The following is a 27,796-nucleotide window of genomic DNA, read 5'->3' on the forward strand; positions in this document are numbered from 1 at the left end:
AAGGGGGCATAAGTTCAAGGTTGAGGGGTTTAGGGGGGATGTGAGGAAAAACTTTTTTATCCAGAGGGTGGTGACGGTCTGGAATGCGCTGCCTGGGAGGGTGATGGAGACGTGATGCCTCACGTCCTTTAAAAAGTACCTGGATGAGCACTTGGCACGTCATAACATTCAAGGCTATGGGCCAAGTGCTGGTAAATGGGATTAGGTAGGTAGGTCCGGTGTTTCTCACGTGTCATTGCAGACTCGAAGGGCCGAAGGGCCTCTTCTGCATTGTGTGATTTTGTGTTTCTGTGACATTGGATAAGGTGCCACACAAAAGGTTAATACACAAGATGAGGAATCGTGGAGTTGGGGGTGATAGATTAGTATGGATAGAGGATTGGTTAATAGACAGGGAGCAGAGAGGGGTAAAGGGGGCATTTTCAAGTTGGTTGGCTGTGACAAGCAGAGTGCCACAAGGACCATTGCTGGGGGGCCTCAGCTATTTACAACCTATATTAATAACTTACTCAAAGAGACAGAGTAATGTACCTAATTTTGCTGATGATACAAAGCTGGATGGGAATGCAAGCTGTGAGGAGGACACAGAGACAATGCAAAGAGATATAGACAGGTTAAGTGAGTGGGTAACAAGAGGGCAGTTGGAGTATAATGTAGGAAATGTGAGGTTATTCAATTTGGCCGTAAGACTAGAAAAAGAACTTTTTTTAGAAGGTGTGAAACTTATAAATGTTGATGTTCAGAGAGACTTGGGTGTGTTTGTACAAGGATTGTAGAAAGTTAGCATGCAGGTACAGCAAGCAGTTAGGAAAGCAAGTGGCACCTTGGCCCTATCACAAGAGGATTGGAGCACAGTAATAAAGAAGTCTTGCTGCAATTGTACAGGGCTTTGGTGAGACCACAACTGGAGTACTATGTGCAGTTTTGATCTTCATATTTAAGAAAGGATATACTTACATCGGAGGTGGTACACAAAAGGTTCACTAGATTGGTCCCTGGGATGAGGGGGTTTGTCCTGTGAGAGGCTGAGTAAATTGGGTCTGTGTTCTCTGGAGTTTAGAAGAATGAGAGGCGATCTCATTGAAACATTCAAGATTATGAAGGGGGTAGACACAGAGGTTGTTTCCCCTGGTCAGGGAATCTAGAACACAGGAGCACAGTTTCAGGAGAAGGGGTCAATTTTTCAGGACTGAGATTAGGAGAAATTACTTCACTCAAAGGGTTGTGAATCTTTGGAATTCTCTACCCCACAGGGTTGTGGATGCTCCATCTCTGAATACATTTAAGGATGGGATAGATTTTTGGTTTCTCAGGGAATTAAGGGATATGGAGGGTGGGCAGGAAAATGGAGTTGAAGCCAAAGGTTAGGCATGATCGTATTGAATATCAGAGCAGGCTCGATGGGCCGTATGGTGTATGCCTGCTGCTATTTCTGATCTTATTATATACACAGTGCATTCTATTATTTATATAGGAACAGGGAGATGTGTATGTGTTGATTATGTACACATTAGTTTGTGCCCTTTCTTAATGCATATGATCCTGTGTTCCTGGATGTATAGCTGTCACTTTCATTTAATGGAATCAATCCCTGGTGTCAGATTCACAGTGAAGTTAACAGTACCTGTTGTTCCTTCCTCCCTAGTGCTGATCAGGCATTGGACCGTTTTGCCATGAAGAAATTCTACGAGGATAAAATACTACCCGTGGGCCAGCCCTCACAGAGAAGGTGGGTCCCGCTCTGTCAAACACAGGGCAGATATATCTGTGGTTTCGGTTTGAGAGGCTGAACTGTGAGAATAATGGGCTTGGTTGATGATCATTCCAGGTGATGCAAGAATGTAGCCCTTTATCACTGTCTAATATTGTGTGAGCAAATCCATATCTGTGCCAAATATCACTCTGGAATGAGACGTCAAGAATAATAAGAATTAATTATTTGCCTGCTCAAAGGGGACAGTGTAGAGAGAGCTTTACTCTGTATCTAACCCTGTGCTGTACCTGTCCTGGGAGTGTTTGATGGGGACAGTGTAGAGGGAGCTTTACTCTGTATCTAACCCCGTGCTGTACCTGTCCTGGGAGTGTTTGATGGGTCAGTGTAGAGAGAGCTTTACTCTGTATCTAACCCCGTGCTGTACCTGTCCTGGGAGTGTTTGATGGGGACAGTGTAGAGGGAGCTTTACTCTGTATCTAACCCCGTGCTGTACCTGTCCTGGGAGTGTTTGATGGGGACAGTGTAGAGGGAGCTTTACTCTGTATCTAACCCCGTGCTGTACCTGTCCTGGGAGTGTTTGATGGGGACAGTGTAGAGGGAGCTTTACTCTGTATCTAACCCCATGCTCTACCTGTCCTGGGAGTGTTTGATGGGGACGGTGTAGATTAATTTGGATTTAACTTGTACCTCATGCTTGCCTGGCCTGAGTTGTACTTGTGACTGTGGATGACAACTGTCAGAATTTCCAGTTGATGATACCTCTCTTTTGGTGCAGGTACGTCCATTATTTCAGTGGGCTGCTCTCTGGCACAATAAAAATGAACAGCAAGCCTCTATTTTTACATCACGTCATCATGCACAGCATTCCCAATTTCGAGGCCAAAGGTGGTAAGTCTTCAGTTTTGCATGAACCGTAATTCCTGAGGGCTTAGAGTGTAGGAAACCCAAGACGGAAACTCTAGTCTTTTGTGCGTCCTCCATTCCCTTCGCTTCATTATTGTTGGCCAAGACTGTTTGGGCCCTAAAATCTGGAATTTCGCTTAATCAGCACCACATCCACAAACCCTCACTCCCTCCACCACCGACGCACAGTAGCAGCAGTGTGTGTTCCATCTACAAGATGTACTGCAGGAACTCACCAAGACTCCTTTGACAGCACCTTCCAAACCCAGGACCACTACCATCTAGAAGGACAAGGGCAGCAAAGAGATGGGAACATCACCACCTGGAGGTTCCCCTCCAAGTTACTCACCATCCTGACTTGGAAATATATCACCGTTCCTTCACTGTCGCTGGGTCAAAATCCTGGAACTCCCTCCCTAACAGCACTGTGGGTGTACCTACACCACATGGACTGCAGCGGTTCAAGAAGGCAGCTCACCCACCACCTTCTCAAGGGCAACTAGGGATGAATAAAAATAAATTCCCCCTGAAATTTGTCCACTTCAATTAAGACCCTCTTTAAAACTAATCGATTTAACCAAGCTTTCAGTCACCTGTCCTAACATTGACTTCTTTGGCTCAGTGTTAATATTTGTCCAACTCCTCTAACTCAGGAATGTTTTACTGCATTATATCCTGTTGCATAACAAAGCTGGATTCTGTGACCCTTTGGATGAGAGTGGCCTTTGCTCTTTGAATCACTTCTGCATCATTTTTTATTTGAACTATTGCTTCAGAGGAAGGGTAGCCAGTACCACACCCTGGAGAACCCTACTGAGGGTGATGTAGTTGATGTGGTGTATATAGACTTCCAAAGGACATCTGACAACTTTGCTGACCAAGCTATTATGAGGCACTTTAAAAGCCAAGCAATAAGGGGTTCGGGAACAGAGAGATCTGGGGTTATATGTGCAAAAATTAATGAAGATGACTGGGCAGGTTGAGCAAGTGGTTAAAAAGGCATAAGCGATTCTGAGTTTTATAGATAGAGGCGTAGAGTACAATAGATAGCAAGCAAGCTGTGATAAACCTTTATAAAACACTGGCTTGGCTTCAACTAGACTATTGTGTTCAATTCTAGGCAATTCACCTTAAGTAAGATGTGAAGGCATTAGAGAGAGTGCAGGAAAGGTTTACAAAAATGGTTCCAGGGATGAGGGACTTCAGCTATGTGGATAGATTGGAAAAGTTGGGATTGTTCTCCCCAGATTAGGCAATGTCAAGAGGCAATTTGCTTGAGGTGTTCAAAATCTTGAAGAGTTTAGATAAAGAGATAAACTGTTTCCATTGGCAGAAGTGTCAAATGTGAGAGTGCACAGATTTAAGGTGATTGGCAGAAGACCAAAGATGACACAAGGAAACATTTTTTCCACAGAAAGTGGTTAGAATCTAGAATGCACTGCCTGACAATGTGCTGGAGGCAGGTTCAATCAAGGCTTTCAAATAGGAATTGGATAAACATCTGAAGAGAAAAACATTACTGGGCTACAGGAAAAAGGAGAGGGACTCTCTTGCAGAGAGCTGGCATGGGCTGAGATAGGCTGGGAGGCCTCCTTCTGTGCTGTAATTGTTCTGTGATTCTCTGATTCTATGTATGCCTTCCTCTAGTCCGCACCACAACCATCAGCATTACTGTCTGTTTATCGTCATTTGCCAAATCTGGAGCCATTGTCTCTTTTATTCCATGGGCATCAACTTTATGTACCAGATTCTCTCTCTCTTTCCCTCCATCTGTCTGTCTCCCTCTTTAGGTCTCCCCATCACTCTCTCTGTCTCTCATTTTCTCTCCAGCACTCTCTCCATCTCTCTTTCTCTCTCTCTTTTCCCATCTCTCACCATCATTCTCTCTTTCCATCATTCTCTCTCCCTCCATATTTCTTTTTCCATCCCTCTATCTCCATCTCTCACTTACTCTCTGTCCATCCCTCTGCCTCACTCGCTCCCTCTCTCTGCCTCACTCGCTCCCTCTCTCTGCCTCACTCGCTCCCTCTCTCTGCCTCACTCGCTCCCTCTCTCTGCCTCACTCGCTCCCTCTCTCTGCCTCACTCGCTCCCTCTCTCTGCCTCACTCGCTCCCTCTCTCTGCCTCACTCGCTCCCTCTCTCTGCCTCACTCGCTCCCTCTCTCTGCCTCACTCGCTCCCTCTCTCTGCCTCACTCGCTCCCTCTCTCTGCCTCACTCGCTCCCTCTCTCTGCCTCACTCGCTCCCTCTCTCTGCCTCGCTCCCTCCCTCTCTCTCTCTGCCTCACTCGCTCCCTCTCTCTCTCTGCCTCACTCGCTCCCTCTCTCTCTCTGCCTCACTCGCTCCCTCTCTCTCTCTGCCTCGCTCCCTCCCCCTCTCTCTCTGCCTCGCTCCCTCCCCCTCTCTCTCTGCCTCGCTCCCTCCCCCTCTCTCTCTGCCTCGCTCCCTCCCCCTCTCTCTCTGCCTCGCTCCCTCCCCCTCTCTCTCTGCCTCGCTCCCTCCCCCTCTCTCTCTGCCTCGCTCCCTCCCCCTCTCTCTCTGCCTCGCTCCCTCCCCCTCTCTCTCTGCCTCGCTCCCTCCCCCTCTCTCTCTGCCTCGCTCCCTCCCCCTCTCTCTCTGCCTCGCTCCCTCCCCCTCTCTCTCTGCCTCGCTCCCTCCCCCTCTCTCTCTGCCTCGCTCCCTCCCCCTCTCTCTCTGCCTCGCTCCCTCCCCCTCTCTCTCTGCCTCGCTCCCTCCCCCTCTCTCTCTGCCTCGCTCCCTCCCCCTCTCTCTCTGCCTCGCTCCCTCCCCCTCTCTCTCTGCCTCGCTCCCTCCCCCTCTCTCTCTGCCTCGCTCCCTCCCCCTCTCTCTCTGCCTCGCTCCCTCCCCCTCTCTCTCTGCCTCGCTCCCTCCCCCTCTCTCTCTGCCTCGCTCCCTCCCCCTCTCTCTCTGCCTCGCTCCCTCCCCCTCTCTCTCTGCCTCGCTCCCTCCCCCTCTCTCTCTGCCTCGCTCCCTCCCCCTCTCTCTCTGCCTCGCTCCCTCCCCCTCTCTCTCTGCCTCGCTCCCTCCCCCTCTCTCTCTGCCTCGCTCCCTCCCCCTCTCTCTCTGCCTCGCCCCCTCCCCCTCTCTCTCTGCCTCGCCCCCTCCCTCTCTCTCTCTGCCCATCACTCTCTCTCTCTCTGCCCATCACTCTCTCTCTCTCTCTCTCTCCCCATCATTCTCTCTCTCTATCTGCCCATCACTCTCTCTCTCTCTCTCTCTGCCCATCACTCTCTCTCTCTCTCTGCCCATCACTCACTCTCTCTCTCTCTGCCCATCACTCACTCTCTCTCTCTGCCCATCACTCACTCTCTCTCTCTGCCCATCATTCACTCTCTCTCTCTGCCCATCACTCACTCTCTCTCTCTGCCCATCACTCTCTCTCTCTCTCTCCCCATCACTCTCTCTCTCTCTCTCTCTCTCTCTGCCCATCACTCTCTCTCTCTCTCTCTCTCTGCCCATCACTCTCTCTCTCTCTCTCTCTCTGCCCATCACTCTCTCTCTCTCTCTCTGCCCATCACTCTCTCTCTCTCTCTCTGCCCATCACTCTCTCTCTCTCTCTCTCTGCCCATCACTCTCTCTCTCTCTCTCTGCCCATCACTCTCTCTCTCTCTGCCCATCACTCTCTCTCTCTCTGCCCATCACTCTCTCTCTCTCTGCCCATCACTCTCTCTCTCTCTGCCCATCACTCTCTCTCTCTCTGCCCATCACTCTCTCTCTCTCTGCCCATCACTCACTCTCTCTCTGCCCATCACTCACTCTCTCTCTGCCCATCACTCACTCTCTCTCTGCCCATCACTCTCTCTCTCTCTCTCTGCCCATCACTCTCTCTCTCTCTCTCTCCCCATCACTCTCTCTCTCTCTCTCCCCATCACTCTCTCTCTCTCTCTCCCCATCACTCTCTCTCTCTCTCTCCCCATCACTCTCTCTCTCTCTCTCCCCATCACTCTCTCTCTCTCTCTCCCCATCACTCTCTCTCTCTCTCTCCCCATCACTCTCTCTCTCTCTCTCCCCATCACTCTCTCTCTCTCTCTCCCCATCACTCTCTCTCTCTCTCTCCCCATCACTCTCTCTCTCTCTCTCCCCATCACTCTCTCTCTCTCTCTCCCCATCACTCTCTCTCTCTCTCTCCCCATCACTCTCTCTCTCTCTCTCCCCATCACTCTCTCTCTCTCTCTCCCCATCACTCTCTCTCTCTCTCTCCCCATCACTCTCTCTCTCTCTCTCCCCATCACTCTCTCTCTCTCTCTCCCTCTCCCCATCACTCTCTCTCTCTCTCTCCCTCTCCCCATCACTCTCTCTCTCTCTCTCTCTGCCCATCACTCTCTCTCTCTCTCTCTCTGCCCATCACTCTCTCTCTCTCTCTCTCTGCCCATCACTCTCTCTCTCTCTCTCTCTGCCCATCACTCTCTCTCTCTCTCTCTCTGCCCATCACTCTCTCTCTCTCTCTCTCTGCCCATCACTCTCTCTCTCTCTCTCTGCCCATCACTCTCTCTCTCTCTCTCTGCCCATCACTCTCTCTCTCTCTCTGCCCATCACTCTCTCTCTCTCTCTCTGCCCATCACTCTCTCTCTCTCTCTCTGCCCATCACTCTCTCTCTCTCTCTGCCCATCACTCTCTCTCTCTCTCTGCCCATCACTCTCTCTCTCTCTCTGCCCATCACTCTCTCTCTCTCTCTGCCCATCACTCTCTCTCTCTCTCTGCCCATCACTCTCTCTCTCTCTCTGCCCATCACTCTCTCTCTCTCTCTGCCCATCACTCTCTCTCTCTCTCTGCCCATCACTCTCTCTCTCTCTCTGCCCATCACTCTCTCTCTCTCTCTGCCCATCACTCTCTCTCTCTCTCTGCCCATCACTCTCTCTCTCTCTCTGCCCATCACTCTCTCTCTCTCTCTCTCTCTGCCCATCACTCTCTCTCTCTCTCTCTCTCTGCCCATCACTCTCTCTCTCTCTCTCTCTCTGCCCATCACTCTCTCTCTCTCTCTCTCTGCCCATCACTCTCTCTCTCTCTCTCTGCCCATCACTCTCTCTCTCTCTCTCTGCCCATCACTCTCTCTCTCTCTCTCTGCCCATCACTCTCTCTCTCTCTCTCTGCCCATCACTCTCTCTCTCTCTCTCTGCCCATCACTCTCTCTCTCTCTCTCTGCCCATCACTCTCTCTCTCTCTCTCTGCCCATCACTCTCTCTCTCTCTCTCTGCCCATCACTCTCTCTCTCTCTCTCTGCCCATCACTCTCTCTCTCTCTCTCTCTCTCTCTGCCCATCACTCTCTCTCTCTCTCTCTCTCTGCCCATCACTCTCTCTCTCTCTCTCTCTCTGCCCATCACTCACTCTCTCTCTCTCTCTCTCTGCCCATCACTCACTCTCTCTCTCTCTCTCTCTGCCCATCACTCACTCTCTCTCTCTCTCTCTCTGCCCATCACTCACTCTCTCTCTCTCTCTCTCTCTGCCCATCACTCACTCTCTCTCTCTCTCTGCCCATCACTCTCTCTCTCTCTCTCTCTCTCTGCCCATCACTCTCTCTCTCTCTCTCTCTCTCTCTCTGCCCATCACTCTCTCTCTCTCTCTCTCTCTCTGCCCATCACTCTCTCTCTCTCTCTCTCTCTCTGCCCATCACTCTCTCTCTCTCTCTCTCTGCCCATCACTCTCTCTCTCTCTCTCTCTGCCCATCACTCTCTCTCTCTCTCTCTCTCTGCCCATCACTCTCTCTCTCTCTCTCTCTGCCCATCACTCTCTCTCTCTCTCTCTCTCTGCCCATCACTCTCTCTCTCTCTCTCTCTGCCCATCACTCTCTCTCTCTCTCTCTGCCCATCACTCTCTCTCTCTCTCTCTCTGCCCATCACTCTCTCTCTCTCTCTCTCTGCCCATCACTCTCTCTCTCTCTCTCTCTGCCCATCACTCTCTCTCTCTCTCTCTCTGCCCATCACTCTCTCTCTCTCTCTGCCCATCACTCTCTCTCTCTCTCTCTCTGCCCATCACTCTCTCTCTCTCTCTCTCTGCCCATCACTCTCTCTCTCTCTCTCTCTGCCCATCACTCTCTCTCTCTCTCTCTGCCCATCACTCTCTCTCTCTCTCTCTGCCCATCACTCTCTCTCTCTCTCTCTCTCTCTGCCCATCACTCTCTCTCTCTCTCTCTCTGCCCATCACTCTCTCTCCCTCTCTCTCTGCCCATCACTCTCTCTCTCTCTCTCTCTGCCCATCACTCTCTCTCTCTCTCTCTCTCTGCCCATCACTCTCTCTCTCTCTCTCTCTCTGCCCATCACTCTCTCTCTCTCTCTCTCTCTGCCCATCACTCTCTCTCTCTCTCTCTCTCTCTCCCCATCACTCTCTCTCTCTCTCTCTCTCCCCAGCCAATCTCTCTCTCTCTCTCTCTCTCTCCCCGTCACTCTCTCTCTCTCTCTCTCTCTCTCTCCCCATCACTCTCTCTCTCTCTCTCTCTCTCTCTCCCCATCACTCTCTCTCTCTCTCTCTCTCTCTCCCCATCACTCTCTCTCTCTCCCCATCACTCTCTCTCTCTCTCTCTCCCCATCACTCTCTCTCTCTCTCTCTCTCTCCCCATCACTCTCTCTCTCTCTCTCCCCATCACTCTCTCTCTCTCTCTCCCCATCACTCTCTCTCTCTCTCTCTCCCCATCACTCTCTCTCTCTCTCTCTCCCCATCACTCTCTCTCTCTCTCTCCCCATCACTCTCTCTCTCTCTCCCCATCACTCTCTCTCTCTCTCCCCATCACTCTCTCTCTCTCTCTCCCCATCACTCTCTCTCTCTCTCTCCCCATCACTCTCTCTCTCTCTCTCCCCATCACTCTCTCTCTCTCTCTCTCCCCATCACTCTCTCTCTCTCTCTCTCCCCATCACTCTCTCTCTCTCTCTCTCCCCATCACTCTCTCTCTCTCTCTCCCCATCACTCTCTCTCTCTCTCTCCCCATCACTCTCTCTCTCTCTCTCCCCATCACTCTCTCTCTCTCTCTCCCCATCACTCTCTCTCTCTCTCCCCATCACTCTCTCTCTCTCTCTCCCCATCACTCTCTCTCTCTCTCTCCCCCCATCACTCTCTCTCTCTCTCTCCCCATCACTCTCTCTCTCTCTCTCCCCATCACTCTCTCTCTCTCTCCCCCCATCACTCTCTCTCTCTCTCTCCCCATCACTCTCTCTCTCTCTCTCCCCATCACTCTCTCTCTCTCTCTCCCCATCACTCTCTCTCTCTCTCTCCCCATCACTCTTTCTCTCTCTCTCCCCATCACTCTTTCTCTCTCTCTCCCCATCACTCTCTCTCTCTCTCTCCCCATCACTCTCTCTCTCTCTCTCCCCATCACTCTCTCTCTCTCTCTCCCCATCACTCTCTCTCTCTCTCTCTCCCCATCACTCTCTCTCTCTCTCTCCCCATCACTCTCTCTCTCTCTCTCCCCATCACTCTCTCTCTCTCTCTCCCCATCACTCTCTCTCTCTCTCTCCCCATCACTCTCTCTCTCTCTCTCTCCCCATCACTCTCTCTCTCTCTCTCTCCCCATCACTCTCTCTCTCTCTCTCTCCCCATCACTCTCTCTCTCTCTCTCTCCCCATCACTCTCTCTCCCCATCACTCACTCTCTCTCTCTTTCTCTCTCTCCCCATCACTCTCTCTCTCTCTCTCTCTCTCTGCCCATCACTCTCTCTCTCTCTCTCTCTCTGCCCATCACTCTCTCTCTCTCTCTCTCTCTCTGCCCATCACTCACTCTCTCTCTCTCTGCCCATCACTCACTCTCTCTCTCTCTGCCCATCACTCACTCTCTCTCTCTCTGCCCATCACTCACTCTCTCTCTCTCTGCCCATCACTCACTCTCTCTCTCTCTGCCCATCACTCACTCTCTCTCTCTCTGCCCATCACTCACTCTCTCTCTCTCTGCCCATCACTCACTCTCTCTCTCTCTGCCCATCACTCACTCTCTCTCTCTCTGCCCATCACTCACTCTCTCTCTCTCTGCCCATCACTCACTCTCTCTCTCTCTCTGCCCATCACTCACTCTCTCTCTCTCTCTGCCCATCACTCACTCTCTCTCTCTCTCTGCCCATCACTCACTCTCTCTCTCTCTGCCCATCACTCACTCTCTCTCTCTCTGCCCATCACTCACTCTCTCTCTCTCTGCCCATCACTCACTCTCTCTCTCTCTGCCCATCACTCACTCTCTCTCTCTCTGCCCATCACTCTCTCTCTCTCTCTCTGCCCATCACTCTCTCTCTCTCTCTCTCTCTGCCCATCACTCTCTCTCTCTCTCTCTCTCTCCCCATCACTCTCTCTCTCTCTCTCTCTCTCTCCCCATCACTCTCTCTCTCTCTCTCTCTCTCTGCCCATCACTCTCTCTCTCTCTCTCTCTCTCTGCCCATCACTCTCTCTCCCCATCACTCACTCTCTCTCTCTCTCTGCCCATCACTCTCTCTCTCTCTCTCCCCATCACTCTCTCTCTCTCCCCATCACTCTCTCTCTCTCTCTCTCTCTCCCCATCACTCTCTCTCTCTCTCTCTCTCTCTGCCCATCACTCTCTCTCTCTCTCTCTCTCTCTGCCCATCACTCTCTCTCTCTCTCTCTCTCTCTGCCCATCACTCTCTCTCCCCATCACTCTCTCTCTCTCTCTCTCTCCCCATCACTCTCTCTCTCTCTCTCTCTCTCTGCCCATCACTCTCTCTCTCTCTCTCTCTGCCCATCACTCTCTCTCCCCATCACTCACTCTCTCTCTCTCTCTGCCCATCACTCTCTCTCTCTCTCCCCATCACTCTCTCTCTCTCCCCATCACTCTCTCTCTCTCTCTCTCTCTCCCCATCACTCTCTCTCTCTCTCTCTCTCTCTCCCCATCACTCTCTCTCTCTCTCTCTCTGCCCATCACTCTCTCTCTCTCTCTCTCTCTCTCTGCCCATCACTCTCTCTCCCCATCACTCTCTCTCTCTCTCTCTCTCCCCATCACTCTCTCTCTCTCTCTCTCTCTCTCTGCCCATCACTCTCTCTCTCTCTCTCTCTCTGCCCATCACTCTCTCTCTCTCTCTCTCTCTCTCTCTGCCCATCACTCTCTCTCTCTCTCTCTCTGCCCATCACTCACTCTCTCTCTCTCTCTCTCTGCCCATCACTCACTCTCTCTCTCTCTCTCTCTGCCCATCACTCACTCTCTCTCTCTCTCTCTGCCCATCACTCTCTCTCTCTCTCTCTCTCTCTCCCCATCACTCTCTCTCTCTCTCTCTCTCCCCATCACTCTCTCTCTCTCTCTCTCTCCCCATCACTCTCTCTCTCTCTCTCTGCCCATCACTCTCTCTCTCTCTCTCTGCCCATCACTCTCTCTCTCTCTCTCTGCCCATCACTCTCTCTCTCTCTCTCTCTGCCCATCACTCTCTCTCTCTCTCTCTCTGCCCATCACTCTCTCTCTCTCTCTCTCTGCCCATCACTCTCTCTCTCTCTCTCTCTGCCCATCACTCACTCTCTCTCTCTGCCCATCACTCTCTCTCTCTCTCTCTCTGCCCATCACTCTCTCTCTCTCTCTCTCTCTCTGCCCATCACTCTCTCTCTCTCTCTCTCTCTGCCCATCACTCTCTCTCTCTCTCTCTCTCTCTGCCCATCTCTCTCTCTCTCTCTCTCTCTGCCCATCACTCACTCTCTCTCTCTCTCTCTCTGCCCATCACTCTCTCTCTCTCTCTCTCTCTCTCTCTGCCCATCACTCTCTCTCTCTCTCTCTCTGCCCATCACTCTCTCTCTCTCTCTCTCTCTGCCCATCACTCTCTCTCTCTCTCTCTCTCTCTGCCCATCACTCTCTCTCTCTCTCTCTCTCTGCCCATCACTCTCTCTCTCTCTCTCTCTGCCCATCACTCTCTCTCTCTCTCTCTCTCTGCCCATCACTCTCTCTCTCTCTCTCTCTGCCCATCACTCTCTCTCTCTCTCTCTGCCCATCACTCTCTCTCTCTCTCTCTGCCCATCACTCTCTCTCTCTCTCTCTGCCCATCACTCTCTCTCTCTCTCTCTCTCTCTGCCCATCACTCTCTCTCCCCATCACTCACTCTCTCTCTCTCTCTCTCTCTGCCCATCACTCACTCTCTCTCTCTCCCCATCACTCTCTCTCTCTCCCCATCACTCTCTCTCTCTCCCCATCACTCACTCTCTCTCCCCATCACTCACTCTCTCTCCCCATCACTCACTCTCTCTCCCCATCACTCACTCTCTCTCCCCATCACTCACTCTCTCTCCCCATCACTCACTCTCTCTCCCCATCACTCACTCTCTCTCCCCATCACTCACTCTCTCTCCCCATCACTCTCTCTCTCCCCCCATCACTCTCTCTCTCTCCCCCCATCACTCTCTCTCTCTCCCCCCATCACTCTCTCTCTCTCCCCCCATCACTCTCTCTCTCTCCCCCCATCACTCTCTCTCTCTCCCCCCATCACTCTCTCTCTCTCCCCCCATCACTCTCTCTCTCTCCCCCCATCACTCTCTCTCTCTCCCCCCATCACTCTCTCTCTCTCCCCCCATCACTCTCTCTCTCTCCCCCCATCACTCTCTCTCTCTCCCCCCATCACTCTCTCTCTCTCCCCCCATCACTCTCTCTCTCTCCCCCCATCACTCTCTCTCTCTCCCCCCATCACTCTCTCTCTCTCACCCCCATCACTCTCTCTCTCTCACCCCCATCACTCTTTCTTCCACCCCCATCACTCTCTCTCTCACCGCCATCTCTCTCTCTCTCTCCCCCCATCACTCTCTCTCTCTCCCCCCATCACTCTCTCTCTCTCCCCCCATCACTCTCTCTCTCTCCCCCCATCACTCTCTCTCTCTCCCCCCATCACTCTCTCTCTCTCCCCCCATCACTCTCTCTCTCTCCCCCCATCACTCTCTCTCTCTCCCCCCATCACTCTCTCTCTCTCCCCCCATCACTCTCTCTCTCTCCCCCCATCACTCTCTCTCTCTCCCCCCATCACTCTCTCTCTCTCCCCCCATCACTCTCTCTCTCTCTCTCTCTCCCCATCACTCACTCTCTCTCTCTCTCTCTCTCTGCCCATCACTCACTCTCTCTCTCTCTCTCTCTCTGCCCATCACTCACACTCTCTCTCTCTCTCTCTCTCTGCCCATCACTCACACTCTCTCTCTCTCTCTCTCTCTCTGCCCATCACTCACTCTCTCTCTCTCTCTCTGCCCATCACTCTCTCTCTCTCCCCATCACTCTCTCTCTCTCCCCATCACTCTCTCTCTCTCCCCATCACTCTCTCTCTCTCCCCATCACTCTCTCTCTCTCCCCATCACTCTCTCTCTCTCCCCATCACTCTCTCTCTCTCTCTCTCTGCCCATCACTCTCTCTCTCTCTCTGCCCATCACTCTCTCTCTCTCTCTCTCTCTCTGCCCATCACTCTCTCTCTCTCTCTCTCTGCCCATCACTCTCTCTCTCTCTCTCTGCCCATCACTCTCTCTCTCTCTCTCTGCCCATCACTCTCTCTCTCTCTCTCTCTCTGCCCATCACTCACTCTCTCTCTCTCTCTCTGCCCATCACTCACTCTCTCTCTCTCTCTCTGCCCATCACTCACTCTCTCTCTCTCTCTCTCTGCCCATCACTCACTCTCTCTCTCTCTCTCTGCCCATCATTCACTCTCTCTCTCTCTCTCTGCCCATCATTCACTCTCTCTCTCTCTCTCTGCCCATCACTCACTCTCTCTCTCTCTCTCTGCCCATCACTCACTCTCTCTCTCTCTCTCTGCCCATCACTCACTCTCTCTCTCTCTGCCCATCACTCTCTCTCTCTCTCTCTCTCTGCCCATCACTCTCTCTCTCTCTCTCTGCCCATCACTCTCTCTCTCTCTCTCTCTGCCCATCACTCTCTCTCTCTCTCTCTCTCTCTGCCCATCACTCTCTCTCTCTCTCTCTGCCCATCACTCTCTCTCTCTCTCTGCCCATCACTCACTCTCTCTCTCTGCCCATCACTCACTCTCTCTCTCTGCCCATCACTCACTCTCTCTCTCTGCCCATCACTCACTCTCTCTCTCTGCCCATCACTCACTCTCTCTCTCTGCCCATCACTCACTCTCTCTCTCTGCCCATCACTCACTCTCTCTCTCTGCCCATCACTCACTCTCTCTCTCTGCCCATCACTCACTCTCTCTCTCTCTGCCCATCACTCACTCTCTCTCTCTCTGCCCATCACTCACTCTCTCTCTCTCTGCCCATCACTCACTCTCTCTCTCTGCCCATCACTCACTCTCTCTCTCTGCCCATCACTCACTCTCTCTCTCTCTGCCATGCTCACTCACTCTCTCTCTCTGCCCATCACTCACTCTCTCTCTCTGCCCATCACTCACTCTCTCTCTCTGCCCATCACTCACTCTCTCTCTCTGCCCATCACTCACTCTCTCTCTCTGCCCATCACTCACTCTCTCTCTCTGCCCATCACTCACTCTCTCTCTCTGCCCATCACTCACTCTCTCTCTCTGCCCATCACTCACTCTCTCTCTCTGCCCATCACTCACTCTCTCTCTCTGCCCATCACTCACTCTCTCTCTCTGCCCATCACTCACTCTCTCTCTCTGCCCATCACTCACTCTCTCTCTCTGCCCATCACTCACTCTCTCTCTCTGCCCATCACTCACTCTCTCTCTCTGCCCATCACTCACTCTCTCTCTCTGCCCATCACTCACTCTCTCTCTCTGCCCATCACTCACTCTCTCTCTCTGCCCATCACTCACTCTCTCTCTCTGCCCATCACTCACTCTCTCTCTCTGCCCATCACTCACTCTCTCTCTCTGCCCATCACTCACTCTCTCTCTCTGCCCATCACTCACTCTCTCTCTCTGCCCATCACTCACTCTCTCTCTCTGCCCATCACTCACTCTCTCTCTCTGCCCATCACTCACTCTCTCTCTCTGCCCATCACTCACTCTCTCTCTCTGCCCATCACTCACTCTCTCTCTCTGCCCATCACTCACTCTCTCTCTCTGCCCATCACTCACTCTCTCTCTCTCTGCCCATCACTCACTCTCTCTCTCTGCCCATCACTCACTCTCTCTCTCTGCCCATCACTCACTCTCTCTCTCTCTGCCCATCACTCACTCTCTCTCTCTGCCCATCACTCACTCTCTCTCTCTCTGCCATGCTCACTCACTCTCTCTCTCTCTCTGCCACACTCACTCAATCTCTCTCTCTCTCTGCCCATCACTCACTCTCTCTCTCTCTCTGCCCATCACTCACTCTCTCTCTCTCTCTGCCCATCACTCACTCTCTCTCTCTCTCTGCCCATCACTCACTCTCTCTCTCTCTCTGCCCATCACTCACTCTCTCTCTCTCTCTGCCCATCACTCACTCTCTCTCTCTCTCTGCCCATCACTCACTCTCTCTCTCTCTCTGCCCATCACTCACTCTCTCTCTCTCTCTGCCCATCACTCACTCTCTCTCTCTCTCTGCCCATCACTCACTCTCTCTCTCTCTCTGCCCATCACTCACTCTCTCTCTCTCTCTGCCCATCACTCACTCTCTCTCTCTCTCTGCCCATCACTCACTCTCTCTCTCTCTCTGCCCATCACTCACTCTCTCTCTCTCTCTGCCCATCACTCACTCTCTCTCTCTCTCTGCCCATCACTCACTCTCTCTCTCTCTCTGCCCATCACTCACTCTCTCTCTCTCTCTGCCCATCACTCACTCTCTCTCTCTCTCTGCCCATCACTCACTCTCTCTCTCTCTCTGCCCATCACTCACTCTCTCTCTCTCTCTGCCCATCACTCACTCTCTCTCTCTCTCTGCCCATCACTCACTCTCTCTCTCTCTCTGCCCATCACTCACTCTCTCTCTCTCTCTGCCCATCACTCACTCTCTCTCTCTCTCTGCCCATCACTCACTCTCTCTCTCTCTCTGCCCATCACTCACTCTCTCTCTCTCTCTGCCCATCACTCACTCTCTCTCTCTCTCTGCCCATCACTCACTCTCTCTCTCTCTCTGCCCATCACTCACTCTCTCTCTCTCTCTGCCCATCACTCACTCTCTCTCTCTCTCTGCCCATCACTCACTCTCTCTCTCTCTCTGCCCATCACTCACTCTCTCTCTCTCTCTGCCCATCACTCACTCTCTCTCTCTCTCTGCCCATCACTCACTCTCTCTCTCTCTCTGCCCATCACTCACTCTCTCTCTCTCTCTGCCCATCACTCACTCTCTCTCTCTCTCTGCCCATCACTCACTCTCTCTCTCTCTCTGCCCATCACTCACTCTCTCTCTCTCTCTGCCCATCACTCACTCTCTCTCTCTCTCTGCCCATCACTCACTCTCTCTCTCTCTCTGCCCATCACTCACTCTCTCTCTCTCTCTGCCCATCACTCACTCTCTCTCTCTCTCTGCCATCACTCACTCTCTCTCTCTCTCTGCCCATCACTCACTCTCTCTCTCTCTCTGCCCATCACTCACTCTCTCTCTCTCTCTGCCCATCACTCACTCTCTCTCTCTCTCTGCCCATCACTCACTCTCTCTCTCTCTCTGCCCATCACTCTCTCTCTCTCTCTCTCTGCCCATCACTCACTCTCTCTCTCTCTCTGCCCATCACTCACTCTCTCTCTCTCTCTGCCCATCACTCACTCTCTCTCTCTCTCTGCCCATCACTCACTCTCTCTCTCTCTCTCTGCCCATCACTCACTCTCTCTCTCTCTCTGCCCATCACTCACTCTCTCTCTCTCTCTCTGCCCATCACTCTCTCTCTCTCTCTCTCTCTCTGCCCATCACTCACTCTCTCTCTCTCTCTCTGCCCATCACTCACTCTCTCTCTCTCTCTCTCTGCCCATCACTCACTCTCTCTCTCTCTCTCTCTGCCCATCACTCTCTCTCTCTCTCTCTCTCTCTGCCCATCACTCTCTCTCTCTCTCTCTCTCTCTGCCCATCACTCTCTCTCTCTCTCTCTCTCTCTGCCCATCACTCTCTCTCTCTCTCTCTCTCTCTGCCCATCACTCTCTCTCTCTCTCTCTCTCTCTGCCCATCACTCTCTCTCTCTCTCTCTCTCTCTGCCCATCACTCTCTCTCTCTCTCTCTCTCTCTGCCCATCACTCTCTCTCTCTCTCTCTCTCTCTGCCCATCACTCTCTCTCTCTCTCTCTCTCTCTGCCCATCACTCTCTCTCTCTCTCTCTCTCTCTGCCCATCACTCTCTCTCTCTCTCTCTCTCTCTGCCCATCACTCTCTCTCTCTCTCTCTCTCTCTGCCCATCACTCTCTCTCTCTCTCTCTCTCTCTCTGCCCATCACTCTCTCTCTCTCTCTCTCTCTCTGCCCATCACTCTCTCTCTCTCTCTCTCTCTCTCTGCCCATCACTCTCTCTCTCTCTCTCTCTCTCTCTGCCCATCACTCTCTCTCTCTCTCTCTCTCTCTCTGCCCATCACTCTCTCTCTCTCTCTCTCTCTCTGCCCAACACTCTCTCTCTCTCTCTCTCTCTCTGCCCATCACTCTCTCTCTCTCTCTCTCTCTCTGCCCATCACTCTCTCTCTCTCTCTCTCTCTCTGCCCATCACTCTCTCTCTCTCTCTCTCTCTCTCTGCCCATCACTCTCTCTCTCTCTCTCTCTCTCTGCCCATCACTCTCTCTCTCTCTCTCTCTCTGCCCATCACTCTCTCTCTCTCTCTCTCTCTCTGCCCATCACTCTCTCTCTCTCTCTCTCTCTCTCCCCAACACTCTCTCTCTCTCTCTCTCTCTCTGCCCATCACTCTCTCTCTCTCTCTCTCTCTCTCCCCATCACTCTCTCTCTCTCTCTCTCTCTCTCTGCCCATCACTCTCTCTCTCTCTCTCTCTCTCTGCCCATCACTCTCTCTCTCTCTCTCTCTCTCTGCCCATCACTCTCTCTCTCTCTCTCTCTCTCTCTCTGCCCATCACTCTCTCTCTCTCTCTCTCTCTCTGCCCATCACTCTCTCTCTCTCTCTCTCTCTCTGCCCATCACTCTCTCTCTCTCTCTCTCTCTCTGCCCATCACTCTCTCTCTCTCTCTCTCTCTCTGCCCATCACTCTCTCTCTCTCTCTCTCTCTCTGCCCATCACTCTCTCTCTCTCTCTCTCTCTCTGCCCATCACTCTCTCTCTCTCTCTCTCTCTCTGCCCATCACTCTCTCTCTCTCTCTCTCTCTCTGCCCATCACTCTCTCTCTCTCTCTCTCTCTCTGCCCATCACTCTCTCTCTCTCTCTCTCTCTCTGCCCATCACTCTCTCTCTCTCTCTCTCTCTCTGCCCATCACTCTCTCTCTCTCTCTCTCTCTCTGCCCATCACTCTCTCTCTCTCTCTCTCTCTCTGCCCATCACTCTCTCTCTCTCTCTCTCTCTCTGCCCATCACTCTCTCTCTCTCTCTCTCTCTCTGCCCATCACTCTCTCTCTCTCTCTCTCTCTCTGCCCATCACTCTCTCTCTCTCTCTCTCTCTCTGCCCATCACTCTCTCTCTCTCTCTCTCTCTCTGCCCATCACTCTCTCTCTCTCTCTCTCTCTCTGCCCATCACTCTCTCTCTCTCTCTCTCTCTCTCTGCCCATCACTCTCTCTCTCTCTCTCTCTCTCTGCCCATCACTCTCTCTCTCTCTCTCTCTCTCTGCCCATCACTCTCTCTCTCTCTCTCTCTCTGCCCATCACTCTCTCTCTCTCTCTCTCTCTCTGCCCATCACTCTCTCTCTCTCTCTCTCTCTCTGCCCATCACTCTCTCTCTCTCTCTCTCTCTCTGCCCATCACTCTCTCTCTCTCTCTCTCTCTCTGCCCATCACTCTCTCTCTCTCTCTCTCTCTCTGCCCATCACTCTCTCTCTCTCTCTCTCTCTCTGCCCATCACTCTCTCTCTCTCTCTCTCTCTCTGCCCATCACTCTCTCTCTCTCTCTCTCTCTCTGCCCATCACTCTCTCTCTCTCTCTCTCTCTCTGCCCATCACTCTCTCTCTCTCTCTCTCTCTCTGCCCATCACTCTCTCTCTCTCTCTCTCTCTCTCTGCCCATCACTCTCTCTCTCTCTCTCTCTCTCTCTGCCCATCACTCTCTCTCTCTCTCTCTCTCTCTGCCCATCACTCTCTCTCTCTCTCTCTCTCTCTGCCCATCACTCTCTCTCTCTCTCTCTCTCTCTGCCCATCACTCTCTCTCTCTCTCTCTCTCTCTCTGCCCATCACTCTCTCTCTCTCTCTCTCTCTCTCTGCCCATCACTCTCTCTCTCTCTCTCTCTCTCTGCCCATCACTCTCTCTCTCTCTCTCTCTCTCTCTGCCCATCACTCTCTCTCTCTCTCTCTCTCTCTCTCTGCCCATCACTCTCTCTCTCTCTCTCTCTCTCTCTCTGCCCATCACTCTCTCTCTCTCTCTCTCTCTCTCTGCCCATCACTCTCTCTCTCTCTCTCTCTCTCTCTGCCCATCACTCTCTCTCTCTCTCTCTCTCTCTGCCCATCACTCTCTCTCTCTCTCTCTCTCTCTGCCCATCACTCTCTCTCTCTCTCTCTCTCTGCCCATCACTCTCTCTCTCTCTCTCTCTCTCTGCCCATCACTCACTCTCTCTCTCTCTCTCTCTGCCCATCACTCTCTCTCTCTCTCTCTCTCTGCCCATCACTCTCTCTCTCTCTCTCTCTCTCTCTGCCCATCACTCTCTCTCTCTCTCTCTCTCTCTGCCCATCACTCTCTCTCTCTCTCTCTCTCTCTGCCCATCACTCTCTCTCTCTCTCTCTCTCTGCCCATCACTCTCTCTCTCTCTCTCTCTCTCTGCCCATCACTCTCTCTCTCTCTCTCTCTCTCTGCCCATCACTCTCTCTCTCTCTCTCTCTCTCTGCCCATCACTCTCTCTCTCTCTCTCTCTCTCTGCCCATCACTCTCTCTCTCTCTCTCTCTCTCTCTGCCCATCACTCTCTCTCTCTCTCTCTCTCTCTGCCCATCACTCTCTCTCTCTCTCTCTCTCTCTGCCCATCACTCTCTCTCTCTCTCTCTCTCTCTCTGCCCATCACTCTCTCTCTCTCTCTCTCTCTCTCCCCATCACTCTCTCTCTCTCTCTCTCTCTCTCAGCCCATCACTCTCTCTCTCTCTCTCTCTCTCTGCCCATCACTCTCTCTCTCTCTCTCTCTCTCTGCCCATCACTCTCTCTCTCTCTCTCTCTCTCTGCCCATCACTCTCTCTCTCTCTCTCTCTCTCTGCCCATCACTCTCTCTCTCTCTCTGCCCATCACTCTCTCTCTCTCTCTGCCCATCACTCTCTCTCTCTCTCTGCCCATCACTCTCTCTCTCTCTCTCTCTCTCTGCCCATCACTCTCTCTCTCTCTCTCTCTCTCTGCCCATCACTCTCTCTCTCTCTCTCTCTCTCTGCCCATCACTCTCTCTCTCTCTCTCTCTCTCTCTGCCCATCACTCTCTCTCTCTCTCTCTCTCTCTGCCCATCACTCTCTCTCTCTCTCTCTGCCCATCACTCTCTCTCTCTCTCTCTCTCTCTGCCCATCACTCTCTCTCTCTGTCTCTCTCTCTCTGCCCATCACTCTCTCTCCCCATCACTCACTCTCTCTCTCTCTGCCCATCACTCTCTCTCTCTCTCTCTCTGCCCATCACTCACTCTCTCTCTCTCTCTCTGCCCATCACTCACTCTCTCTCTCTCTCTCTGCCCATCACTCACTCTCTCTCTCTCTCTCTCTGCCCATCATTCACTCTCTCTCTCTCTCTCTGCCCATCACTCACTCTCTCTCTCTCTGCCCATCACTCTCTCTCTCTCTCTCTCTCTGCCCATCACTCTCTCTCTCTCTCTCTCTCTGCCCATCACTCTCTCTCTCTCTCTCTCTCTCTGCCCATCACTCTCTCTCTCTCTCTCTCTCTCTGCCCATCACTCTCTCTCTCTGTCTCTCTCTCTCTGCCCATCACTCTCTCTCCCCATCACTCACTCTCTCTCTCTCTGCCCATCACTCTCTCTCTCTCTCTCTCTGCCCATCACTCACTCTCTCTCTCTCTCTCTGCCCATCACTCACTCTCTCTCTCTCTCTCTGCCCATCACTCACTCTCTCTCTCTCTCTCTGCCCATCATTCACTCTCTCTCTCTCTCTCTGCCCATCACTCACTCTCTCTCTCTCTGCCCATCACTCTCTCTCTCTCTCTCTCTCTGCCCATCACTCTCTCTCTCTCTCTCTCTCTGCCCATCACTCTCTCTCTCTCTCTGCCCATCACTCTCTCTCTCTCTCTCTGCCCATCACTCACTCTCTCTCTCTCTGCCCATCACTCTCTCTCTCTCTCTCTCTCTCTGCCCATCACTCTCTCTCTCTCTCTCTCTCTCTGCCCATCACTCTCTCTCCCCATCACTCTCTCTCTCTCTCTCTCTCTGCCCATCACTCACTCTCTCTCTCTCTCTCTGCCCATCACTCACTCTCTCTCTCTCTCTCTGCCCATCACTCTCTCTCTCTCTCTCTCTCTCTCTGCCCATCACTCTCTCTCTCTCTCTCTCTCTGCCCATCACTCTCTCTCTCTCTCTCTCTCTCTGCCCATCACTCTCTCTCTCTCTCTGCCCATCACTCTCTCTCTCTCTCTCTGCCCATCACTCTCTCTCTCTCTCTCTGCCCATCACTCTCTCTCTCTCTCTCTCTGCCCATCACTCTCTCTCTCTCTCTCTCTGCCCATCACTCTCTCTCTCTCTCTCTCTCTGCCCATCACTCTCTCTCTCTCTCTCTCTCTCTGCCCATCACTCTCTCTCTCTCTCTCTCTGCCCATCACTCTCTCTCTCTCTCTCTCTGCCCATCACTCTCTCTCTCTCTCTCTCTCTCTGCCCATCACTCTCTCTCTCTCTCTCTCTCTCTGCCCATCACTCTCTCTCTCTCTCTCTCTCTCTGCCCATCACTCTCTCTCTCTCTCTCTCTCTGCCCATCACTCTCTCTCTCTCTCTCTCTCTGCCCATCACTCTCTCTCTCTCTCTCTCTGCCCATCACTCTCTCTCTCTCTCTCTCTGCCCATCACTCACTCTCTCTCTCTCTCTCTCTCTCTCTGCCCATCACTCACTCTCTCTCTCTCTCTCTCTCTCTCTGCCCATCACTCACACTCTCTCTCTCTCTCTCTCTCTCTGCCCATCACTCACTCTCTCTCTCTCTCTCTGCCCATCACTCTCTCTCTCTCCCCATCACTCTCTCTCTCTGCCCATCACTCTCTCTCTCTCTCTCTCTCCCCATCACTCTCTCTCTCTCTCTCTCTCTGCCCATCACTCACTCTCTCTCTCTCTCTCTCTCTCTCTGCCCATCACTCACACTCTCTCTCTCTCTCTCTCTCTCTGCCCATCACTCACTCTCTCTCTCTCTCTCTGCCCATCACTCTCTCTCTCTCCCCATCACTCTCTCTCTCTGCCCATCACTCTCTCTCTCTCTCTCTCTCTCCCCATCACTCTCTCTCTCTCCCCCCATCACTCTCTCTCTCTCTCCCCCCATCACTCTCTCTCTCTCCCCCCATCACTCTCTCTCTCTCCCCCCATCACTCTCTCTCTCTCTCCCCATCACTCTCTCTCTCTCTCTCTCTGCCCATCACTCACTCTCTCTCTCTCTCTCTCTCTCTGCCCATCACTCACTCTCTCTCTCTCTCTCTCTCTGCCCATCACTCTCTCTCTCTCTCTCTCTGCCCATCACTCTCTCTCTCTCTCTCTCTCTGCCCATCACTCTCTCTCTCTCTCTCTCTCTGCCCATCACTCTCTCTCTCTCTCTCTCTCTGCCCATCACTCTCTCTCTCTCTCTCTCTCTCTCTGCCCATCACTCTCTCTCTCTCTCTCTCTCTCTCTGCCCATCACTCTCTCTCTCTCTCTCTCTCTCTGCCCATCACTCTCTCTCTCTCTCTCTCTGCCCATCACTCTCTCTCTCTCTCTCTCTCTGCCCATCACTCACTCTCTCTCTCTCTCTCTGCCCATCACTCACTCTCTCTCTCTCTCTGCCCATCACTCACTCTCTCTCTCTCTCTCTGCCCATCACTCACTCTCTCTCTCTCTCTCTGCCCATCACTCACTCTCTCTCTCTCTGCCCATCACTCTCTCTCTCTCTCTCTCTCTGCCCATCACTCTCTCTCTCTCTCTCTCTCTGCCCATCACTCTCTCTCTCTCTCTCTCTCTCTGCCCATCACTCTCTCTCTCTCTCTCTCTGCCCATCACTCTCTCTCTCTCTCTCTCTCTCTGCCCATCACTCTCTCTCTCTCTCTCTCTCTCTGCCCATCACTCTCTCTCTCTCTCTCTCTCTGCCCATCACTCTCTCTCTCTCTCTCTCTCTGCCCATCACTCTCTCTCTCTCTCTCTGCCCATCACTCTCTCTCTCTCTCTCTCTCTGTTCATCACTCTCTCTCTCTCTCTCTCTCTGTTCATCACTCTCTCTCTCTCTCTCTCTCTGCCCATCACTCTCTCTCTCTCTCTCTCTCTGCCCATCACTCGCTCTCTCTCTCTCTCTCTCTGCCCATCACTCGCTCTCTCTCTCTCTCTCTCTGCCCATCACTCGCTCTCTCTCTCTCTCTCTCTGCCCATCACTCGCTCTCTCTCTCTCTCTCTCTGCCCATCACTCGCTCTCTCTCTCTCTCTCTCTGCCCATCACTCGCTCTCTCTCTCTCTCTCTCTGCCCATCACTCGCTCTCTCTCTCTCTCTCTCTGCCCATCACTCGCTCTCTCTCTCTCTCTCTCTGCCCATCACTCTCTCTCTCTCTCTCTCTCTCTGCCCATCACTCTCTCTCTCTCTCTCTCTGCCCATCACTCTCTCTCTCTCTCTCTGCCCATCACTCTCTCTCTCTCTCTCTCTGCCCATCACTCTCTCTCTCTCTCTCTCTGCCCATCACTCTCTCTCTCTCTCTCTGCCCATCACTCTCTCTCTCTCTCTCTCTGCCCATCACTCTCTCTCTCTCTCTCTCTGCCCATCACTCTCTCTCTCTCTCTCTCTGCCCATCACTCTCTCTCTCTCTCTCTCTGCCCATCACTCTCTCTCTCTCTCTCTCTGCCCATCACTCTCTCTCTCTCTCTCCCTCTCTCCCCATCACTCTCTCTCCCTCTCTCCCCATCACTCTCTCTCCCTCTCTCCCCATCACTCTCTCTCCCTCTCTCCCCATCACTCTCTCTCCCTCTCTCCCCATCACTCTCTCTCTCTCTCTCCCCATCACTCTCTCTCTCTCTCTCTCTCTCCCCATCACTCTCTCTCTCTCTCTCTCTCTCTCCCCATCACTCTCTCTCTCTCTCTCTCTCTCTCCCCATCACTCTCTCTCTCTCTCTCTCTCCCCATCACTCTCTCTCTCTCTCTCTCTCTCTCCCCATCACTCTCTCTCTCTCTCTCCCCATCACTCTCTCTCTCTCTCTCCCCATCACTCTCTCTCTCTCTCTCCCCATCACTCTCTCTCTCTCTCTCCCCATCACTCTCTCTCTCTCTCTCTCCCCATCACTCTCTCTCTCTCCCCATCACTCTCTCTCTCTCTCTCTCCCCATCACTCTCTCTCTCTCTCCCCATCACTCTCTCTCTCTCTCTCTCCCCATCACTCTCTCTCTCTCTCTCTCTCCCCATCACTCTCTCTCTCTCTCTCTCCCCATCACTCTCTCTCTCTCTCTCTCCCCATCACTCTCTCTCTCTCTCTCTCCCCATCACTCTCTCTCTCTCTCTCCCCATCACTCTCTCTCTCTCTCTCCCCATCACTCTCTCTCTCTCTCTCCATCACTCTCTCTCTCTCTCTCCCCATCACTCTCTCTCTCTCCCCATCACTCTCTCTCTCTCCCCATCACTCTCTCTCTCTCTCCGCATCACTCTCTCTCTCTCTCTCTGCCCATCACTCTCTCTCTCTCTCTCTCTCTCTCTCTCTCTGCCCATCACTCTCTCTCTCTCTCTCTCTGTCTCTCTGCCCATCACTCTCTCTCTCTCTCTCTCTCTGCCCATCACTCTCTCTCTCTCTCTCTCTCCCCATCACTCTCTCTCTCTCTCTCTCCCCATCACTCTCTCTCTCTCTCGCTCCCCATCACTCTCTCTCTCTCTCGCTCCCCATCACTCTCTCTCTCTCTCGCTCCCCATCACTCTCTCTCTCTCTCTCTCTCCCCATCACTCTCTCTCTCTCTCTCTCTGCCCATCACTCTCTCTCTCTCTCTCTCTGCCCATCACTCTCTCTCTCTCTCCCTCTCTCCCCATCACTCTCTCTCTCTCTCTCCCTCTCTCCCCATCACTCTCTCTCCCTCTCTCCCCATCACTCTCTCTCCCTCTCTCCCCATCACTCTCTCTCTCTCTCTCCCCATCACTCTCTCTCTCTCTCTCTCTCCCCATCACTCTCTCTCTCTCTCTCTCTCCCCATCACTCTCTCTCTCTCTCTCTCTCCCCATCACTCTCTCTCTCTCTCTCTCTCTCCCCATCACTCTCTCTCTCTCTCTCTCTCTCCCCATCACTCTCTCTCTCTCTCTCCCCATCACTCTCTCTCTCTTTCTCCCCATCACTCTCTCTCTCTCTCTCCCCATCACTCTCTCTCTCTCTCTCCCCATCTCTCTCTCTCTCTCCCCATCACTCTCTCTCTCTCTCTCCCCATCACTCTCTCTCTCTCTCTCCCCATCACTCTCTCTCTCTCTCTCCCCATCACTCTCTCTCTCTCTCTCCCCATCACTCTCTCTCTCTCTCTCCCCATCACTCTCTCTCTCTCTCTCCCCATCACTCTCTCTCTCTCTCTCTCCCCATCACTCTCTCTCTCTCTCCCCATCACTCTCTCTCTCTCTCTCCATCACTCTCTCTCTCTCTCTCCCCATCACTCTCTCTCTCTCCCCATCACTCTCTCTCTCTCTCCCCATCACTCTCTCTCTCTCTCCGCATCACTCTCTCTCTCTCTCTCTCTGCCCATCACTCTCTCTCTCTCTCTCTCTCTGCCCATCACTCTCTCTCTCTCTCTCTCTGCCCATCACTCTCTCTCTCTCTCTCTCTCTGCCCATCACTCTCTCTCTCTCTCTCTCTCTGCCCATCACTCTCTCTCTCTCTCTCTCTCTCTGCCCATCACTCTCTCTCTCTCTCTCTCTCTGCCCATCACTCTCTCTCTCTCTCTCTCCCCATCACTCTCTCTCTCTCTCTCTCTCCCCATCACTCTCTCTCTCTCTCGCTCCCCATCACTCTCTCTCTCTCTCGCTCCCCATCACTCTCTCTCTCTCTCGCTCCCCATCACTCTCTCTCTCTCTCTCCCCATCACTCTCTCTCTCTCTCTCTCTCCCCATCACTCTCTCTCTCTCTCTCTCTCCCCATCACTCTCTCTCTCTCTCTCTCTCTCCCCATCACTCTCTCTCTCTCTCTCTCTCCCCATCATTCTCTCTCTCTCTCTCTCCCCATCACTCTCTCTCTCTCTCTCTCCCCATCACTCTCTCTCCCCATCACTCTCTCTCTCTCTCTCTCTCTCTCTGCCCATCACTCTCTCTCTCTCTCTCTCTGCCCATCTCTCTCTCTCTCTCTCTGCCCATCTCTCTCTCTCTCTCTCTGCCCATCTCTCTCTCTCTCTCTCTGCCCATCACTCTCTCTCTCTCTCTCTCTGCCCATCACTCACTCTCTCTCTCTTTCTCTGCCCATCTCTCTCTCTGCCCATCACTCTCTCTCTCTCTGCCCATCACTCACTCTCTCTCTCTCTGCCCATCACTCACTCTCTCTCTCTCTCTGCCCATCACTCTCTCTCTCTCTCTCTCTGCCCATCACTCTCTCTCTCTCTCTGCCCATCTCTCTCTCTCTCTCTCTCTGCCCATCACTCTCTCTCTCTCTCTCTCTGCCCATCACTCTCTCTCTCTCTCTGCCCATCACTCTCTCTCTCTCTCTCTCTCTCTCTCTCTGCCCATCACTCTCTCTCTCTCTCTCTGCCCATCACTCTCTCTCTCTCTCTCTGCCCATCACTCTCTCTCTCTCTCTCTCTGCCCATCACTCTCTCTCTCTCTCTCTCTCTCTCTGCCCATCACTCTCTCTCTCTCTCTCTCTCTCTGCCCATCACTCTCTCTCTCTCTCTCTCTCTGCCCATCACTCTCTCTCTCTCTCTCTCTCTGCCCATCACTCTCTCTCTCTCTCTCTCTCTGCCCATCACTCTCTCTCTCTCTCTCTCTCTGCCCATCACTCTCTCTCTCTCTCTCTCTGCCCATCACTCTCTCTCTCTCTCTCTCTCTGCCCATCACTCTCTCTCTCTCTCTCTCTCTGCCCATCACTCTCTCTCTCTCTCTCTCTCTGCCCATCACTCTCTCTCTCTGCCCATCACTCTCTCTCTCTCTCTTTGCCCATCACTCTCTCTCTCTCTCTCTGCCCATCACTCTCTCTC

At 52.8% G+C, this 27,796-nt stretch overlaps 1 protein-coding gene across 3 annotated transcripts in view; it reads left to right on the plus strand.

Moving 5' to 3' along the window:
* LOC121284848 (tensin) overlaps nucleotides 1-2,857 on the plus strand; it is a 738,828-nt gene extending 735,971 nt beyond the window's left edge. For 2 of the 3 annotated variants that reach the window (XM_041200650.1, XM_041200651.1), the window contains exons 11-12: nucleotides 1,646-1,729; nucleotides 2,490-2,857. In XM_041200650.1, the coding sequence (XP_041056584.1) occupies nucleotides 1,646-1,729; nucleotides 2,490-2,631 (226 nt within the window). In that variant the 3' untranslated portion in view covers nucleotides 2,632-2,857. The remainder of the gene's footprint in view (nucleotides 1-1,645; nucleotides 1,730-2,489) is intronic. The other variant, XM_041200652.1, reaches the window with a different exon arrangement.
* The last annotated feature ends 24,939 nt before the right edge of the window (nucleotides 2,858-27,796 follow it).

This window comes from Carcharodon carcharias, chromosome 12 (genome assembly GCF_017639515.1).
Source record: "Carcharodon carcharias isolate sCarCar2 chromosome 12, sCarCar2.pri, whole genome shotgun sequence".
Classification (NCBI taxonomy): domain Eukaryota; kingdom Metazoa; phylum Chordata; class Chondrichthyes; order Lamniformes; family Lamnidae; genus Carcharodon; species Carcharodon carcharias.